Raw genomic sequence first — 18,929 nt, forward strand, 5'->3', positions numbered from 1 at the left:
TCACCGGGAGGTGACTGTCCATCCAGCCTCTGGGTGTGCAAAGGGAATTGTCCCAAACTTAACCCGCAGAGAGAGCCGAGGCATCTTCCCCAGAATCCCCCAGAGCCCCTCTGTTGTCTGAAGGCGGAGGGAGGGCACCTGAGGCGCTTGGTTTCCCATTGAATGCCCCATCTCTGTGCCCTCAGTGCTCTGCACGTGTGTATTTAGGCCTTTTTTCCCCTCTAGAAAGGAGTCTTAGCTGCCCCCTTTCCCTGACAAAGGGCTTACAGGTAATTAGAAGGGATTATGTTTGAAGGGGAAAAGCAGGGGCCTTTAATCACCAGAAGGACACAGCAGCCTGAGCTGGAGGCAGTCCCAGTGGCCTTTGTGTCCATTGCCTGCCTGAGCCCCCGCTCAGAGTGATCCCCTGGACCTGGGTGGTCACCAGCATGGGCTTCCCCAGGCAGATACAGCTTTTGCTTTGGAAGAACTGGACTCTGAGAAAAAGACAAAAGGTAACAGCAAGGAGCCCGTGGGTGGAGGTGGGGTGTGAGGAGGAAGAAGGGAGGAGGGGCTGAAACCTTCCTGCCCTTTAGCTCTGGGGCTGCCTTTGGCTGCTCAGTGAGCCTCTCCAACCAAGTGCCCTCCCGCAGGATGACATGCTTCTCTTGGCCTTGACTATAGAAAAATATTCTGTCCCCTGCCCAGCAGAGGAATCCATTGTGACCCCAACCCCTCCCGCTTTAACATCTGCTGGTCCAGTTCTCACCACACCATGGAAGCATCCTAAGCCCTGAAAAACACAGCCAGAGGAAGGCAAGAAGGCTTTGACTAGCTTCGCAGCAGAGTGAGAGCAATTTCCTTGACTCTCGGGAGTGGAATGAACATTCCTGGAATCGGGATGCATTTCCCAGAGCAGTCCCAGTTTCGTTGAACACATTGTTTCTGTCTCCGTGCTGCAGAAAAATAACCTTGCATCTTCTAGTTGCTGTTAGAGGTCCGGAAAGTACAACTAACCATGGATTTTCCCAAACCCCTTTAGTGGGCCAGACTAAGGATTTAAAGGCATAAGATGCATATCCCCTCTGGCCTGGTTTCTGTGATGGCTGGGGAAACCTGAAGTATATCTTGAGAACCCAGAGTAATATTAAGTAATGTAGGTTGAATATTCCAGGAGAGATGCAGGTGAGAGCTTCAGGAGACCCGAACCCCTCCAGAGTTGCTGCAAACAGCTTCTTATCCCTCATCTGAAGGGATGAGAGACAAATGCATGTCTCTAAAGAAATGGCGCTGAGGATGGACCTCAGCTGGTTCAGTTGGTTGCATGCTTGCTGATCACACACCAGGTCCTGGATTTGCTCCTTAGTACCAAGTAAACTGGGCGTGTTGGTACAGACCTGGCAAAAGGATCAGAAATTCAAGGTCATCCTTGGTTATATAGTGAGTTCAAGCCAGTCTGGGATAGATGAATGAGATCCTGTTGAGAGAGGGGGTGGGGGAGAAGAAGAAGGAGAAGGAGGAGAAGGAGAAGGAGGAGGAGAAGAAGAAGAAGAAGAAGAAGAAGAAGAAGAAGAAGAAGAAGAAGAAGAAGAAGAAGAAGAAGAAGAAGAAGAAGAAGAAGAAGAAGGAAGAAGGAGGAGGAAGAAGAGGAGAAGGAGGAGGAAGGAAGGAAGGAAGGAAGGAAGGAAGGAAGGAAGGAAGGAAGGAAGGAAGGAAGGAAGGAAGGAAGGCCTGTCCCAGTACCCTGCAGAGTCTTAGAAATATGGAATGACTTAAGAAGCTGGTGGGGGGGGGGGTTGTTGTGAGAGAGGTGAGTGAAATTACCTGGGTGCAAGTGAGAAGGAAACACAGAACATGCAACAAACCCGCTTAGGAGTTTATTAAAGGGGGCACATACAGGCCTGGGACTCGGTGTGCAGAAAAAGAGAGAAAGATGGCGCGTCCAGCTTTTAAAAGCTGCCTAGTGCATGCACACGGGGTTGGTGTGACCACATCACATGCAGATGACACAAATGACAGACTCACACATGCACGCAAAGGTTTAGCTAAGTCATACTTGGATGGAACCACACATACGCGCACATGGGTCACGCGGGGCCCTTTAACATTCAGGCATCTCTGTGCCCGAGGGCCCATCTGCATGTGCACGGTTCTAGAACCCGAAAGTGCAGCCTTATTTGTGGCTGAATAATTATATCCCACCTTTTGTTTATTATAAAAATTTGGGGGTTTGAGGGTCTTAATGGGTGGGAATGGGGCATTGTAAGGTCTCTTATGACTGCTTCATGCTGACTATATGGGCGTCATTGCTGATTTTGTGGTCATTAAGTTGAGATGCTTGACCACGCCCTGGGGTGGCTGATTACTGTTGTTTTTTTTGGGCTCTGAGGAACTGGCTGGCTGGCTGCTTGGTCCTTGCAAGATGCTGGAAAGGCAGAGAATTACGTCTGGAGAAAATTTTAGATCCTGGTGATTAAGAGAGGAGAGTCCCAAGATGGAAGATAGAGGGGTGTTCTTTCGGGGGGGAGGAGGGAATTTCCCAGGGGTTCCCAAGACCAGGAATGATAAGGGAAAAATTCAATGATACTTATTCTGGGCGAGTCTGGTCTGTTTAGGTAGGTCCAATTCACTCCTTGGAGCTTATAAAAAATGTTTGAAAAGAAATAAATTTTAGACATATTAAAAGTTTATGATTACAGTGATAGAATGGGAGATGGTGGGGGAAGAAGGGGGAAATTATTGAAAAGGATAATTATTAGACCCTTTAATGTTTTACCTGAAGTAAATCTTAAGGCACTGGTTTTCCTTTAGCATCATGGTATTACTTTAACATCCAGGAGACACTGCTGCAGTCAGTGATAAACCTCTTTTGTTAAAGTCTGTTTTGTGAGGTTTTTGGAGTTTGGGGCTGAAAATTTGTTATTGTTTCTTACCACCTGGGCTTTTGACGGTCCTTGTACCTCCAGCTCTACATTTAATGATGGTCCCTGTAATAACAGCTGAGTGGTTAACTGGAAACTTAAGCATGACATTAGAGACACAGAGAAGCTGGTGAAGCAGACAGGAGAAAGAGGAAGAGGGAGAGTATATGGATTTTTTGGCACAGGAGAGCTGAGTAAGGATGAGACTTATTTTTATGGAACTGGAGAAAGAGTGGCTGATCTTGGTGCCCCCTGGAACTTAAGGGAGCAGGGCCCTGTTTGAGTTACTGTTTATGAGGGAGTATCTTGAGCTGGAAGAGTAAAAGATTTAAGATGGGACAGATGAATCCAATGAGAGAAGCCCTAGAGCTTGGCAGCTGTGGGAGTCACAAGAATCACTTTAAAGGGGCCCTGCCATGTAGGGGAAAGGGGTGAGGGGCCTTGATCTGGGGGAGAGAATAGCACCTGATCCCCTATTTTAATTGGTGGTGGGCATGAATTAGCACATGGTTGAGGTAATGAGTAGTCGGTAAAATCCCATAATAGGGAGCGAAGATGGGATAACAGTGGAGTAAGCATATGATCAGGAAGAGGAGAGGTTTTAGGTGAGAGGCCAGGGGTTAAAACTGGCCACCCATACATGAGTTCAAAGGGTGAGATGGAAAGGTGACCTTTGGGGAGAGCCCTAAACCTTAGAAGGGCCAGAGGCAAAAGTTTTACCCAGTTGAGGTGAAGCTCCTGTGACATCTTAACAAGCATATTTTTTAAGGAACGGTTAGTTCATCCTAACCTTTCCTGAAGACTGAGGTGGTATGGGATATGAAAATGCCAGGGAATGTTAAGAACTTTAGACAAATTTTGGGAAATCTGGGAAGTGAACTCTGGGCCATTATCCGACTGAAGTGAGGTTGGGATTTCAAACCGGGGGGATTATTTTTCAGAGAAGAACATCGGAAACTGTCTGGGCCCTTTTATTAGTGGTGGGAAACACTTCAATCCACCCAGACATTGTGTCCACTAAGACCAGGAGATATTTAGCTCTTCTGACCGTGGGCATATGAGTAAAATCCAGCTGCCAGTCAGTTCCTGGAAGGGAGCCCCTGTCCTGGTGGGTGGGAAGAGGGAAGCTACGATATTTGGTCTTGGGATCTGACTTTTGACAGATTTTACAAGAGGCAGTGATAACTTTTAAGAATTGTAAGTCCTCAGGGGTGGGTTGGAGGTGAGCCTTAACAAAATGAAATAGAACTTTGCTATTAGGGTGAAAGAGTTGATGTAGATAGGACAGAATTTGCTGGGTGTCAGGGGGGTTTCTGTGAGAATGCAGGCTGTACTGTATGAACCCCCTGAGGTGATTGAGGTAGGTTTGGGCTCTGGAATGCTGCTTTTCTGGCTTCTTGGAAATAATGGAACTATCGGTCTGATGAGAGCGACAGTGAATAATTCCTATAGCTTTGGGGAGATGGGAGGCTTGTAATAGGTCCGTAACGTAACCTGAGTTAGTTATGGATCCTTCTTTTGTTGTAAGAAGCCCATGCTCCTTCCAGATAGCTGCGTGGGACAGGAGGATATGAAAGACACATTTGGAGTCTGTGTAAACATTTAAAGAGTGTCCCTTTGCTAACTGGAAGGCACGGGTAAGGGCTATTAACTCAGCCTGCTGATTAGTGGTATGGGCTGGGGGTGCCTGTGCCTCCACCACCCCAGTATCTGATACAATGGCATAGCCCATCACATAAAGAAGAGCTGCCATCACGGGTCCCATTACATAAAGAGGAGCTACCATCTGTGTACCAGGTATAAGAGGCCTGGGGCAGTTTGCCCTCCTGTATATGTGAGGGGTGGGGCAGTAGATTCTCTAAGGCCTCTATGCAGGAGTGAGGTGGGGAATAATTAATGTTAGGTTGAGGTAGGAGATTTGAGATGTTAAGGGGTGGGCAGCATTGGAAAGTGAGTGTGGCATCTTCTGCTACTGCCGCCTGGAGGGAAAGAACACGGGAAGGGGGTCAGGTTTGTAAGCCTTTGTAAGTTAAGAGATGGGACAGATTGTGGTGGGAAAAGACAGTGGTGGGTGACCCAAAAAGTTAGTTTCTTTGGCTCATGAATGAGAAGTTCAGCTACCTCTAAAGCACGTATGCAGGGTGCCCAGCCGTGAGTGGTGAGGTCCAGCTTCTTTGACAGGTACGCTACAGGTGCAAAGGAAGGTCCCAGCTGATGTCCTAGGACCCCAAGGGCATATCCCTCCTTCTCTGTTACATAGAGGGAGAAAGGACGATGAAGACTTGCTGGAGTCTCTGGAAGGGTTTAGTAATGGGATGGAGAAGAGGCTCATGCAGAGAGCCAAGAGCTGACTTGTGTAAGTGGTGGGCAAGAAGAGCAACCTTGGTTCGAATCCAAGTCACGGCACCAATGAAATTACCCGGGCATGAGTGAGAAGGAAACACAGAACAAGCAACAAACCCACTTAGGAGTTTATTAGAGGGGGTGCATGCAGGCCTGGAAATCGGTGTGCAGAGAAAGATGGTGCGTCATACGCAGATGACAGGCTCACGCATGTGTGCAAGGGTTTATCTGAGTCATACGTGGATGGAACCACACATATGCATGTGTGGGTCACGCAGGGCCCTTTAACATTCAGGCATCTCCGCATCCGAGGGCCCATCTGCATGTGCTTGCCTTTAGAACCCGGAAGTGCAGCCTTATCTGTGGCTGAATAATTACAGTGTGGAAAGCTGAGATTAAATGAAGGGGCCAAGAATTGAAGATGTCACCCCTTATTGAACTCTGGTTTTCACACACACAGGCACCCTAACACACTTGTGCACACACAAATAAGCATGCATTTAACACATACACAGAAAGAAAAGAAAGCTGGACCTCATGAAGAGGACAGTGAAGGAGGCAGGCTGTGGCAAAGACGATGGTTTGGGGTGGGTTTCTATGGGCGGAACAGGGCCTTCCTGGGTATCGGGAAGAAGCGGGACCAGGTGGTGGGGCGTGTGAAGACCTGCGTGTGTGCCTCAGGCAGATTTGGTCAGAGAGAGATGAGCACGGACATGTGTCAGCTAAGAAGAAAGCTAGCAGCGAAAAGGAGAGGAAAACTCTAAGGGTTTGTGGAGGCAGAAGGTGCCATGCTCCGAGCGAGAGAGTGGAGGGAAGGAGGAGGAACTGCTAAGATGGTAACTGAGACCAGAGATCTGTGGAGCTGAAATCAGGGCCTCTGAGGCTCCTCAGGCCCAGACCCTTGAGGAAGGAAGCCTGACTAACCTTAGGGTTGAGGGACCATAGCTTCTTAGCTAATGTATGAAGAAGCAGGAGATACCACAGAGATAGCTCAAAGGCCTAGATGTGGCTCAGACAGTACACAGGGAGGCTGAAGGGAGAAGCCAAGCTCACCCGTAGGGACACCATTGTCCTACTTCTGCTTCTCCTTGTCAAGGCTGGTGTCATTTCAAATTCGCCTTGAGGTTATTTGGGCCCCCCAGGGACCAAGTGCTAACAGTAACCCAAGGCTCATTCCCTCCCAGAAATGTCCTTTCCTGAATGAATGAGAATGCTGTCAATATCTGAGCAAGACTCATTGTTAACTTCACGGTGTCCACTCATTCATTCAGTCAAGAAATAATAGTCCCCAGGCAGCGTGCCAGGTGCTAAGTTCACAATGATAAATGGGATAATTCAATCTCTACTCTCAGGGTGCAAATACTCGACAGATTGCCAAGGAAATTCAATATGCCACCACTGCCCACCCCCATCTCCTGTCCACCCCTCCCTTCCATAGCCCCATGACTGCTGGCCAGCAATGCTCCCATTGCTGTGGCAAGCCAACACGCTTTTCCAGAGACAGGCTTGGCTCCGGAAGGTTCACAGTCTCTACCCCTCTCCCTGGCATTCTAAATGCATTGCTGTTAGATGGGGACTTTCTTCTTCACTGTGTGCTCCCCAAGAGATGGAGCCATTCATGCTGTGAACCCTGTCTCACTTTAGCCTGGGCCCTGCCTGTATTTGATATCACCTGTGTGGCCTGGAAACTGAGCCTCGAGAGAGCCAGTGTATCCAGGATGTCTAGGTAAGGTGAGTGCATTTTCCTAAGCCCCTGGTAGCTCTATGAAAGGGTCTGTGGCTCCTTTCAAGGCTTTGGGATCTTCTGGAAAGATCCACCTGTAGACAATGCTGACTCTGCAGAAAGTGCAGCGTGGCAGACCATGACGCGGCCATTCTTCAGACTTTCATACTTTAGGGTTTTCTAGCAAGCAGATCACAAGCGAGAACAGATAGAGAGATACTAAGGTTCTCCATCCCTCCTCTTTCACCCCCTCAAGATGCAGTAAGAATCCTCAGGGGCTCTCTCCCCTCCCTTCATTTCCCTTCCTCTGGAAACGCTTGTGTCACATCACCAAGTACCTGGCATAGTTCTAAATGCATTTCGTCATTTAACCCTCAACAGCGGGGCAAGGACAGGAGGCTTCAGTTGCTCCTGTGGGTACCAATGAGGTGACAGAGGCTTAGGATGAGCCGAACCTACACCCGGGGTTAAACCATGAGTGACTTCGGGATAGCAGATATGGTATTATTACGCTCCACTGCCCTGAGTGGCAGACAAGGCACAGATGTCACAAGAGAGAGTGACTGGGTAATTTATCACCCACCGGGACAGTAGATGTAAACTCATATGGATCTATAGCCTGAATAGTCTGACCTGCATGGAGGAAAACTGAACACGGCCCTTGCCCTGATGGAATTTGGAGTCAGGCAGAAGGAGGCTGCCACACGTGATTCCAGCTGAGCAGAATGGAGACACGGTAGCGGAGTCGGAGGAAGCAGAGTGAGGTGGGGGAAGGGGCCCAGGGACTCAGAGGAGATTTTCTAGGGAACTTAACCGTCACTCCCCTGCCACCCAAAGACACTGCCCAAGGTCACGCCTGCCCTTGCTGCTTGAGAGGGCTGTAAAGCCATTAGTGCAGCTTTTGCTTGCCCTTCAGCTGCAGCTCCTAGAACCCTTTGGTGTCCCGGGGGCCCCACTTCCAGGGAAGGACAGGATGTTTGGTGAAGGCCTAAGGACTCATAAAAGTAGGAGTTCACTTCCTAAACTCTTCTGGTATGACTGTGACCGTTAACGCTGGTGCAGCGTTAGAGGATGAGAACATGGAGTGCAGGGACCCTAGGCACCAGCTCCAAGAACGCCAGACTCTGGGTGGCCGCGAGCCAGCTTTGAGTCCTGTCTGGATGCTCAGCCCAGAAGGGAGGATCAGCGCGGTTGCGCTCAAGCTCTGACTACCTCCCTTTTAAATTGAAAACAGAGAGGGAAGGGAGAAAACCTAACTGGCTGTTTTAAAACAACAAGCACAACTCTGCCCGGACCAGGAACCCTTCCTCCCCCACATAGGCTGAACGGTAAAGAGGGGGAGGGGAGAGGGAACAAGGAAATACCAGTATAGTTAGAAAAAATTCCATGGAGGAGGGTGGCTTCTGAGCTTAGACTGGGCTTAATTAAAGTTACAGACATGCTTAAGGCGGGGTGGGGGCGCGCAGGGGGCGGGCCCTGGAGACTTGTTTTTATTATAATGTGGAATTTCTCCCTAGGGCATGCCTGTGTACACTTGAGTTACAAGGGCCACAATGCTCATCTGGGCTAACTGGACTGATTCTGGGGGAGGGGAAGAGGCTGCTGGGAGGACTCACCTGCCTCTGCCAGGTGAAGAAAGAAGGACAGGTGGTCTTTGTACAGAGAGTGGCCCGCAGGGGCTGCGGCCCCAGATCCCATACAGAGGGAAAACAATCATTTCCCCAGTGCTTCTTAAAGATGGCCAGCTCTGCTGGGACGGGAGTTCTCGGCCTTGGCTGTGTACTGGAGTTACCTTAAACAGTTGGGGGAGATGCTGACCTCCCTGTGGACATGGCCTGAGATGCCTATGTGCGTCCATCCATCTTGACAGCTATGTAAGGACTGCTGATGGTGACAGGACGTTGGAGGGCCCTGGGGTATCTGAAGAAAATAGCAGCCCGGATTTAGAGACATGAGGAAAAGCGCAGGTACAAGGAGGGTCCCGCTTCCCACATAGAGGACTTTAAGTCCTGGCGCCTTCACAGAGCAGGCATGCCAAATACAGAATGGGGAAAGATCCTAACGGAAAAGGGAGAGGACAGAAGCAATGAAAAAGGGATGCTCTCTGGAGAAATGAAGGGAACCCTCAGGGGCAGGCCTGCGGGATAGTGTGGAATGGGGACAAATTAGAAGGAAGGACAATGAGGCATGTGACAATGACATAATAAAGCCCAGTATTTTGTATGCTAACTTAAAAAATTAATACAAATAAAATTGAGCTGGGGAGCTGGCTCCACCATTAAAGTACTTGTCACACGAGTGTGGGGACCAGAGTTCAGGGCCCTAGAACACACTGAAAACCAAGTGCAGTGGTAATTTTTGCCCATGATCTCACCTTGAGGGAGGTGGAGACAGAGATCCTTGGAGCAAGCTGGCCTGGTCAGACTCACTGAAACCAGAGACCCTGAGTCAGAAAGTGAAAACCTTGGTCTCAGGAACTACAGTGGAGAACAATGGGAAGACACTCAATGTCTGCCTGGGGCTTAAACACACACAGACACAGAAATATGCTAACACACACCTGCACACACGTACTCATACACAGAAATATGCTATCATGCACCTGCACACACATACTCATACACAGAAATATTCTAGCACACACACAGGAACACACAAACGCACGCACATACCACTCACTCACACATATACAAAAAGTAAAAATAAATGAATAAAAGGTCCAAGTAAAATAGCACGGCACAGCAGTTACAAACAAGAAAGCATTTCCAAAATAAAAGCAAAACAAAGCCCAAAACTTGTAAGTAGCATTTCCTAGACAGACCAAACGTGTGAGTCTAGAAACCCCTTTTCTGACAGGAAGGCAAGATCGGCCTGTCCCCCATGCCCAGGACCTCGCACACCCACGCCTTTCTTAAGTATGGAGGAGAGGACCTACCCCATGCTTCCAAAGTGAACCTATAAAGCACTGTTCTCAACCTTCCTAATGCTTCTACTTTTAATGCAGTTCCTCGTGTTGTGGCGACCTCTGACCATACAGTTATTTCTTTGCTACTTCATCACTGTAATGTTGCTACTGTTTTGAATCATAATGTAAATATCTGATGTGCAGGAGATCTGATATGTGACCCCCAAAGGGGTCGCCACCCACAGGTTGAGAACCACTGCCATAAAGGGAGGAATCAATAATGTGTAGGGAGGGGCTAAGATGCTGCCATTAGTTTTCATTGTATTTCTTTAATCATCTATGGCCTGCTGTCACCCACTGTGCGCCTGTGGCCTCTGGGGTGACTCCATGACACAGTAATAAGTGGTCTGTGTGCCAGGCTCTGCTTTTTGTGTTGGGCGTGATAAATATATTTCATTATCACAACGGTTTTGGGAAACAGAACTTAATATCATCCCTCTTTTACAGCTGAGCTTCTGTGGCATGGAGAGGTTATGTGGGTTACCCCGTATCATGAACCCCAGTCCTTGGTCCGAGAGTAGTCTGTTCTTAGTTCTCATCATACTATAGGACAGAAAAGCATCCCTGTTTCGTAGGGGAGAAAACTGAGACTCGGAAATTAAGCAAGCCTGCGAGTTGTTGAAACCCAAATCTTCACATTCCTTGAGTGGCGTTTAGCATCCCACATGACTCACAGGTTGACACTCTTTGGTAGAGAGCCAACATGGCAATCAGTTGTCTCAGGAGTCAAGTGTGCTGACTCTGTATGGGTTGTCTCATTTCCTCGGTGAAGACACCCAGAGCAACTTCCCGTGTCATCACTTGCACCTGTCACATGGCTATCTTGTTGAACCTGTTCCCCACCATCCTTACAGGATGGTCTGGAATAGAGGTGAGAGAGAAGCTAGTGTACACACCTTGGTGGGATGCAGTGTATTAAGTCTTCCGACTGTTGATGGCCTGAGCCCCTGTGTCAACTCCAGCTCCCCAGAGAGGCCCCCAAGGCCCTTGATTAAGATTTACTCAGTCCACACATGTCTGATGGGAATGTCTACGAACCCTGCCTTGTATGGGGTGCTGGGTTCACAGTGGAGGACAGGTGCAGCTGTGAGTGTTGCTCTAGGGATCAAGAGTGGTAGTAAGAGTGCTGGGGGCTGGCAGGGTATTAGGCCAGGGGGACTCTGGATGCGCACGCCCTGTGGACAATTATCAGCAATTCTAATTGCTAGCAAATATTCCTGGGGCTGTTTCCTTAGACCCCAGGTGAGAATTGCCCAACCCAATATTGGTATTTCTTCACGTGGTAGGAAAGTATGTATCTAGGAAAGGCCTGGAAACTGGACACATTAAGGAAAATGTATTGTTCTATCTTCTTGCTGTCTTTGTATGTCTGTTTCCTCTAACATGGCCTCCCTCGATAAGCGTCAAGTAGCCTTTCTAGAAAGTTACCATCTACCTGTAAACATTTTTGTTTTCTTTTAATGTGTGGTCTGTTTTCTACGATGAGTTTTCAGATGTTAGGACTTGGCTGCCAGCCAACTTCTGATTTTTTGTTTTGTTTTGTTTTTTGTTTGTTTTAAGCAGCACATGGTTTGTCCTAGGATGTCTCCTTCATGTCTAATCCCTAACTCACAGTCCCCTCTCCCTCGCCTCCTTCCACTGTGTCCAGCGCTGGAATGTGAGCGCCACCATCAAGTGCCTCTTCTTTTGGAGTCAGGAGAATTCTGACTCCGAACCAAGCCTCCCTTGATCTTCTGTGATAGGTTGAGATCAACCACCTCTTCTGGTTGTGGGGAGAGGGTAGTCTGTCTGCTTCCCCTAAACAACAGATCTTGTTGAAGGAAAAAAAATGTTGACTAGCTGGATCTCTGTTGACTTTGCTTTGGGGCACCGTATCACTGAGTCATTTGATCACTAGTTCATTCATTAATTCAATGACCACCTTCAGGCGAGGTCTACCACTGAACCAGAAGGCAAAGCAATGGGAGGGGGATAGGAGGAGCATTGGTCCTGGAGGCAGAAGGCTGGATTTTACTTCCTGTTGTGATACTGTACAAATCAACTGCCTTTGTAGGTCTCTTCACTCATCCACAGAATGAGAAATTATGAGATCTTTCCAGTCTGAGGCACCAGCATTACACAGGACTTTAATAGAATCTTCATACATAGCCAGGTGGTGGTGGCGCATGCCTTTAATCCCAGCAGTTGGGAGGCAGAGGCAGGTGGATCTCTGAGTTCGAGGCCAGCCTGGTCTACAGAGTGAGTTTCAGGAAAGGCTCCAAAACTACACAGAGAAACTCTGTCTCAAAAAAAATTAAAAAAGAAAAAAAAGGAATCTGTATCCCCGTATACAGTCATATCCTTCATCTTGGTCTTGTGTCTGTGCTACTTTAGGGCTAGATGCAGAGAGAATGCAGATGGACACAGAATCTGGCTGACACAATGAATCAGGCAAGAGGTGGTGTAGGAGTAAGGTTGAAGGAAGTTCTTCAGGTAAATAGTCAGGCTCCTCTTACCAATGGGGCTGATTCTGGGCAGCGCCTGATTAGGTAATTTCATCACCTTTTGCAGACTGTAAAGTGGACTGGAAAGACGTCCCCAGCAGCGCCCACTGCACATCTGCACAACATAGCTTTATGGTAATATTTGTTTATCTATACATAGTGTAGTCTATTGCTCCTAGAGCCATAATAAACACAAGATTAAATCAAGAGCAAGACAACCAGGAGACAAGCACAGGATGTGTGGGGCTGCTGCTGGTTTTACAGCCGTCAACTCCTGGCAGTGAATTGTTTCTGAGACAGGGTGGTTATATCATTGGGGCTGGCCTTGAACGCATGCTTCAGCCTCCCAAGTGCTACCATTATAGACACCACGTGGCATCAGCAGCTTACAGTTTTTGTTAGTTTGGTTTTTATGAATAGACATTGTCTCTCAGTGAATGACTTGAACGCAGTGGATACCTGCAACGGTCACATGGTCATCATCGAACATCATTGCTGTACATCCGTGCTCTGGCTTTAGGTGATATGACATCAGCACAGACACTAGGATGTTAAGACAGTGACAGGGAGCTTCTGGCTGCTGTGGGATTTGTGATCCACTGTTACACAGCGTACCGTTGTACCACAGCCCAGTCCTGGCGCTCCTACCGTGCACCACGAAGGCCTCTCTCCTCTGGGCGTATCGTCTCCCCAAGTCTCTTAGCACCCTTGATCTTCCTCCTTTGATTCTCTTTTTCCAGATTCGCTTTGTGGTGGAACTCGTGTGGCCTCTGTCTTTGTTTCTGGTGTTAATCTGGCTGAGGAATGCCAACCCCCTCTACAGTCACCATCAATGTGAGTATGAGCCCAGAAGCCCCGGCTGGCCTTCCCTTTAGGAAGCTCTTCTGGGTGTTGGGGATATCACACATCTGTTGGCATTTCAGAGGCTTTGGTATGTGAACCAGGTTCATCAATGCTGAACAAATTCTAGTTTCTTAAAACATGTGCAGTCTTGGTTATCATGGTGTATTGAAAGAATGTACTGTTTGCTTGTTCATTTCTTTCGTTCTGTGGTTCTGGGAATCAAACATAGCCCTGTGTATATATTTGTATATTTTTATGCATATTTTTTTTTATTATTTTGTTGTTGTTTTTCTAAACTTAGCTGTTCTATTACAAACTTAGGTCCTTTTTTTTCTTTATTTTTCATGACAGGGTTTCTCTGTGTATCCCTGGCTGTCCTGAAATTCACTCTTTAGATCAGGCTGGTCTCAAACTCACAGAGATCTGTCTGCCTCTGCCTTCTGATTGCTGGGTGTGCCAACACCACCCAGTTTATTTTTTATCTTAACTGCTTTAGGGAATTTGTTTTACATGGTACCAGGGGAGAAATAAGAACGGACAGTACAGATCACACTTAATAAATATTACACCCTGGAGCTTCAAGGCATCTACAGGCCTCGTGTGGGCCCGTTTGTATATGTAGCAGCCTTCTCAGAAGGTCCCCTGTGGGTTCTGGCCAGGATGGTGTCTTTTCTTATAGGTAGGTGACATGGACACCCCAAGAATTGTGAAAGCTGACAAGATCCCTGCTCTTGAGTTTCTAACTTCCATTGCTCTGTCAACCTCCTGTCCAGCAAACCCTTGCTTCTTTCCGTCACCCCCAGAAGTGCACAGCCTCCACGCCTACCGTGGAAAGAACCTCTGTGATCACCAGCCTCCCCGAGCCAACTCCCTATTTGCTCTCCTCCAGAAACTTCTTTTCTAGCCTCAGTTCCACTCCACATGGCCACGTAAGTCTCTAGGACAGTGCTTCTCGACCTTCCTAATGCTGTGACCCTTTAATACAGCTCCTCGGGTTGTGGTGACCCCAACCATAAAGTGATTTGGTTGCTACTTCATAACTGTCATTTTGCTACTGTTATGAATCGTAATGTAAATATCTGCGTTCTCTTATGCACTTAGGTGACCGCTGCGAATGGGTTGTTCGACATCAAAGGGTTCACAACCTACAGGTTGAGAGCTGCTGCCCTGTAACCTTCATCTGTCTCCTTATGTACCGTGAACTCTGGGACACAGCACAGGGAGTAACCTGCATTAGATGCTCCCGCTTCATAACCGAGGGAGAAGCAGAGTCCCAGAGAGTCTGTGCTCCTGGCCTGCTTGGCTTCTGTGACTCACTCCTTCTCGTTTCCCTTTTCTGTCTTAAAGGCCATTTTCCCAACAAGGCTATGCCTTCGGCAGGAATGTTACCATGGCTCCAGGGGATTTTCTGCAATATGAATAACCCTTGTTTTCAAAACCCCACCCCGGGAGAAACTCCTGGAATTGTGTCAAACTATAACAACTCCATGTAAGTGCTGAGATTTCCCACCTACAGGGAGGGACTTGCGCCCCCTGCCCATCCCTCCCCTCCCTGAAGCAGTGTGTGTTGCTCCCATGGGTTGATGAGGAATTCTGAAAGAGTGTGAGGAGGGCAGCTTCCTACCTAATAGCCTATTAATGGCAAGGCACCTGGGGCGGGGGAACCTTCAAACTTCAGTCACATGGACTTGATTTGTTCATCTGTATGTCCAAGAGGGGACCTAAAATCTAATAGCAGCCCAGGCTGCGATGTGCCCACTACTTTGTGGTCACCCGTCTTCTTAGGTGGAACAGTTAACTAACTTCCTTCACCTCGGCCACAGGCTGCCCGCAGCCCTCTCTATCTCCTCCACAGGCTTCTTTAGACAAGGCCTGGGAGGAATGCCAAGGAGCAAGCAGTGCAAGGAAACCCCGAAGTCAAGTTTACAACGCGAGGTTTCCTTCTTAGAGGAAAATAATGAATTCCAAACCTTTAATGACTGAAACTGTCATTAGTGACCTGCAGCCCAAGGGTCTTGGGATGTGGCTCCCACAACGTGGTTTTTAACCCACAAAACTGAACATCCAATTGCCCATCTCCATTCTCCCGGTCCAGTCAGCCTGGATAGGTAGGCGCGGGGAGGACCGTGTGGATGAATTGTGGCGTCAGGTCCCACCCCTAAGAGTGGGTGGTGAGGGAGAACTCAGAGAACTGGGTGAAGGCCGGGAAGACTCACTGGTAATATCTTCCAACAGCCTCAGAACAACAGGCTCAGAGAATGGGGTTTAAGGTCGGCTTGCCCTGCTGCAATTCAAATATTGAGCAAAACCCTCATCATTTATGTCAGGTTTAAAATTATAACTAGCCATCCAATGGAGATCATGCTAAGTCAATTTAAAAGCAGCACAAAGCTGCTAACTATATGGCTATGAAAAGGAGAGCTGTTTATTTATAAGGCACTCTCTCAACAGCTTGGCAAGAGTGTATCGAGATTTCCAGGAGCTCTTCGTGGACACACCAGAGGTCCAGCAACTCGGCCAGGTTTGGGCTGAGCTCCGCACCTTGTCCCAGCTCATGGACACTCTACGGACTCACCCTGAGAGATTCGCAGGTAACCTGGGTGCCCGTGTCCCCATTCTGTACTTGCTGCTAGAGTTAGCCTGACACACCAGACGCTGAAGACCTAGTAAACAGCGCTCGATTCCATGAAACAATGCCAGAGGCGGGTAACCCCAGCACTCCTGGGGTGAGGCGGGAGGTCGAGGTAGGAGAATCCTCCAGAAGTTTGGAGGCCAGCTAGCCTGTCTCACACAGCAGTGAACGCAAAGAGGTTGTCCTTTGACCTCTACATGCATGCTGTGGCATGTGTGTACCTCCATTGGCGCACACACACAGACACACATGTAAACACACACACACGATCTCACATGCATACAAAGACTCCTCCTAATGGACATTTCCAGTCACGTTTAGCATCCAGAATGACATGGGTGGGTCCATGGAGAACAGGATGTAATGTGGAGAGGTGGTGAGTGAGGAGACAGCAAGGATGGAGGTCAGAGGCTACTGCTGTGGAAAGATGTGTTCCTAAGACAAAGGCGTGTGGCTGTAAAGATCACCATATGACAGCCATTGGAAAGGACTACCAAGGGCCGCCAAGGGGTCGAGAGGAGCGGATAGGGCAGCTTTTATCTGAGTTACCAACACTAAAGTTAAGATGATGATGTGACCGGCCAGCCCTCCTCACTGTATATGACACGGCCCCTCTATGCTCAGCACACAGTTGGTACCTACTGTGAGTCATACACACAGTGCCTGTCTAGTTAATCTGCTTGTTTAGCCTTGGACGAAACACCTTCGTGGTTGGCAGGCCAGAATAGAGAGATGGATGAGTGCCTGCCCACAAGGCACCTAGAGAACAAAAATAGGGTAGGCCATGCTGTCCCTCACCGTATGGGGAAGCAGAGGGCATTGAGAACATGGGGAGTCAGGAGGGGGAAAGACTGGGAGCAGAATCTGGCGCCCTCCCATCTCGCCACTTTCTGCCTTTGCTCCCTGGAGGGGCAAGAGCACAGAAGTACATCCGGACCGCCGGGTTAGGATTGCTTAGCTACATTCGCGCTGCTTCCAAACTGCAGAGCACACACTGCTGGTCATGATTTCCACAGCCCAGACCACAAATGCTCCATTCTTTGCTCTGCTGGAGAAGTGCTGATACCGTCAGCTCAAATGTGAAGGGTTATAGACTGCAGAGACACAAGCATTTTATTTATTTGCCTGTTTATTGAGACAGGTTCTTACTTAGCTTAGCCAACCTAGAACTCCTGTAGCTCAGACTTGTCTGGAAATTGCAACAATCTTTCTGCCCTAGCCTCCGAAATATTGGGATTATAAGCATGAGCCATTATGACTGGTTCACTACTTGCCTTTTAAATAGTAAAAAACCAATGCAGGGGAGCTCGGCCAGCCGAGAAGATGTTTTGACCAAGGCTAAGCAGGCAGATGCGCTAGACAGCCACTGTCTTGATCTCAAGGCGACTTTCCTTCTTCCCCTTTATTCTGAAGGGTCTGCCATGAAGTGGCCTTTGCATTGGTGGGTCTGACCATGAAATTAAGTCTGGCTGCAGGGAGTGGAAGAGATTCACCCCATGCAGAAGTCTTTGTGGTTGCTGCAAGTGTCTAGGAGAACCAAAATCACGACTCTAAATCCAAAACAGGACTTGAGGGTGAACGAGGGCGCAGGTGGTTCTTTCTGCAGGTTCTCCATCTGTGGGGGAATCTCCTAAAGAAGAGCGTGGCTAGGGCACAAGGGGTCAGGATAGCCTTCCAAGGCTCCCCACAAGCTAGGGACAGAAACTGAGAGGGTCCAGAGCCCACGCCCGGACATGGTCTCTGGTGTAATGTTGGGCCAGGCACTAAAGTCTGTTCAGGATGTCAGGGAGAGGTTGCAGGGTGTTGGTCAAGGCATGAAGTCTGAGGTCATTAGGAACTCAGTCATATGGAATGGGGGGGACTGTTGCAGCTGCTGCGGCTTTTGCCTGTGGGGTTCCCAGGTACCTGGGAAAGTGTACCCGTGCTGACCCAGGCAGCAACGTTCTTCTCTGCAGCAAACCTGTAGGGCTGCATTCTCTGCAGGGGAGGATTAATGGGGACACCCCAGTTGCAGACATACCCCCCTGTGCCCAGTCAGCTCTGTGGTCTCAGTCATCTCTAAACCCCTCTTCCCACAGCCTCACCCTCAGCTACCTTCTGCCCCCCCCCCACTTTTAGCCTCCAGTCTTCCCAGCAAAGAGAACAAGTAGAACCACATTTTAGAAGAAATGTAGTTTTCTTTCCCCAGACACCCTCCACCCCCACCCCACCCCATTCACACAGCCCCGCTCAGGAATCTAATGGAGAGCCCGTCTGGTATCACCCTGCTGCTCAGACCCTGGGCCCCATGCTCTGCAGGCAGGGTGACCCTCAGCCCCCAGCTCGGGTATGTGCTTTACCATGTCCCTGCCCTTCTTCTCCCACCCCACCCCTGCCACAGCCAGGCCACAGTGGTATGATACCCAGGCCAGATGACTGTCTGTCTTGCCCCTTCTCCCGAGGCATTCATATGCAATATGAGCTGAGGATGTTAAAGAATAACTAAAAAATAAACAGCCGAATGGGGCTTCACTCTTGGGACAGGAGCACAGGTATTTATTGCGTACCTAGGGTCAGTCATTCAACAGACATTTATTGAGGCTTTGATACTATATCAGGCCTTCATACTGGGAGGGAGGGAGGAAGGGAGGGAGGGAGAGAGAAAGAGAGAGAGAACAGACAGAATGACCTTGCAGTTTTACCTCTGTGTAGCCAACATGGCTAGGTGGGACAAAGGATGCAAAAAGAGCAGGACCATAGTCCTCAACCCTTAAACAACTGTGTTTGCATGTTTGTGTGTATCCATGGACCACCACAGTAAGAGTCTGTAGCGCTGTCTAAAGGCTGCTCTCTGTAATACAAGACAACAGTTGAGCTGTTTGGAAAATGACAGGATATGTATGTTACCCAAAGGAAAGGAAGACAAAGATGAGATACAGCCCCTTCTCTCAGGCCCTGCTACTCCAAGGGGACCCTACGATCAGATTCCCCCGAAGTCCTTGGACGTTTCCTGTGCAAAGGAGAGTGATGGCAGGTTCCCCACCGGCCCAGCTCTCAAAGG

At 48.8% G+C, this 18,929-nt stretch overlaps 1 protein-coding gene across 1 annotated transcript in view; it reads left to right on the plus strand.

Annotated features, from left to right (window-relative positions):
- Nucleotides 1-428: 428 nt before the first annotated feature.
- Nucleotides 429-18,929, plus strand: part of Abca4 (ATP binding cassette subfamily A member 4) — a 124,838-nt gene continuing 106,337 nt past the window's right edge. Inside the window, exons 1-4 of the mRNA XM_057793337.1 lie at nucleotides 429-494; nucleotides 13,155-13,248; nucleotides 14,605-14,746; nucleotides 15,709-15,848. Of these exons, the coding sequence (XP_057649320.1) occupies nucleotides 429-494; nucleotides 13,155-13,248; nucleotides 14,605-14,746; nucleotides 15,709-15,848 (442 nt within the window). The remainder of the gene's footprint in view (nucleotides 495-13,154; nucleotides 13,249-14,604; nucleotides 14,747-15,708; nucleotides 15,849-18,929) is intronic.

The sequence above is a fragment of the Chionomys nivalis genome, chromosome 18, assembly GCF_950005125.1.
Source record: "Chionomys nivalis chromosome 18, mChiNiv1.1, whole genome shotgun sequence".
Lineage (NCBI taxonomy): Eukaryota > Metazoa > Chordata > Mammalia > Rodentia > Cricetidae > Chionomys > Chionomys nivalis.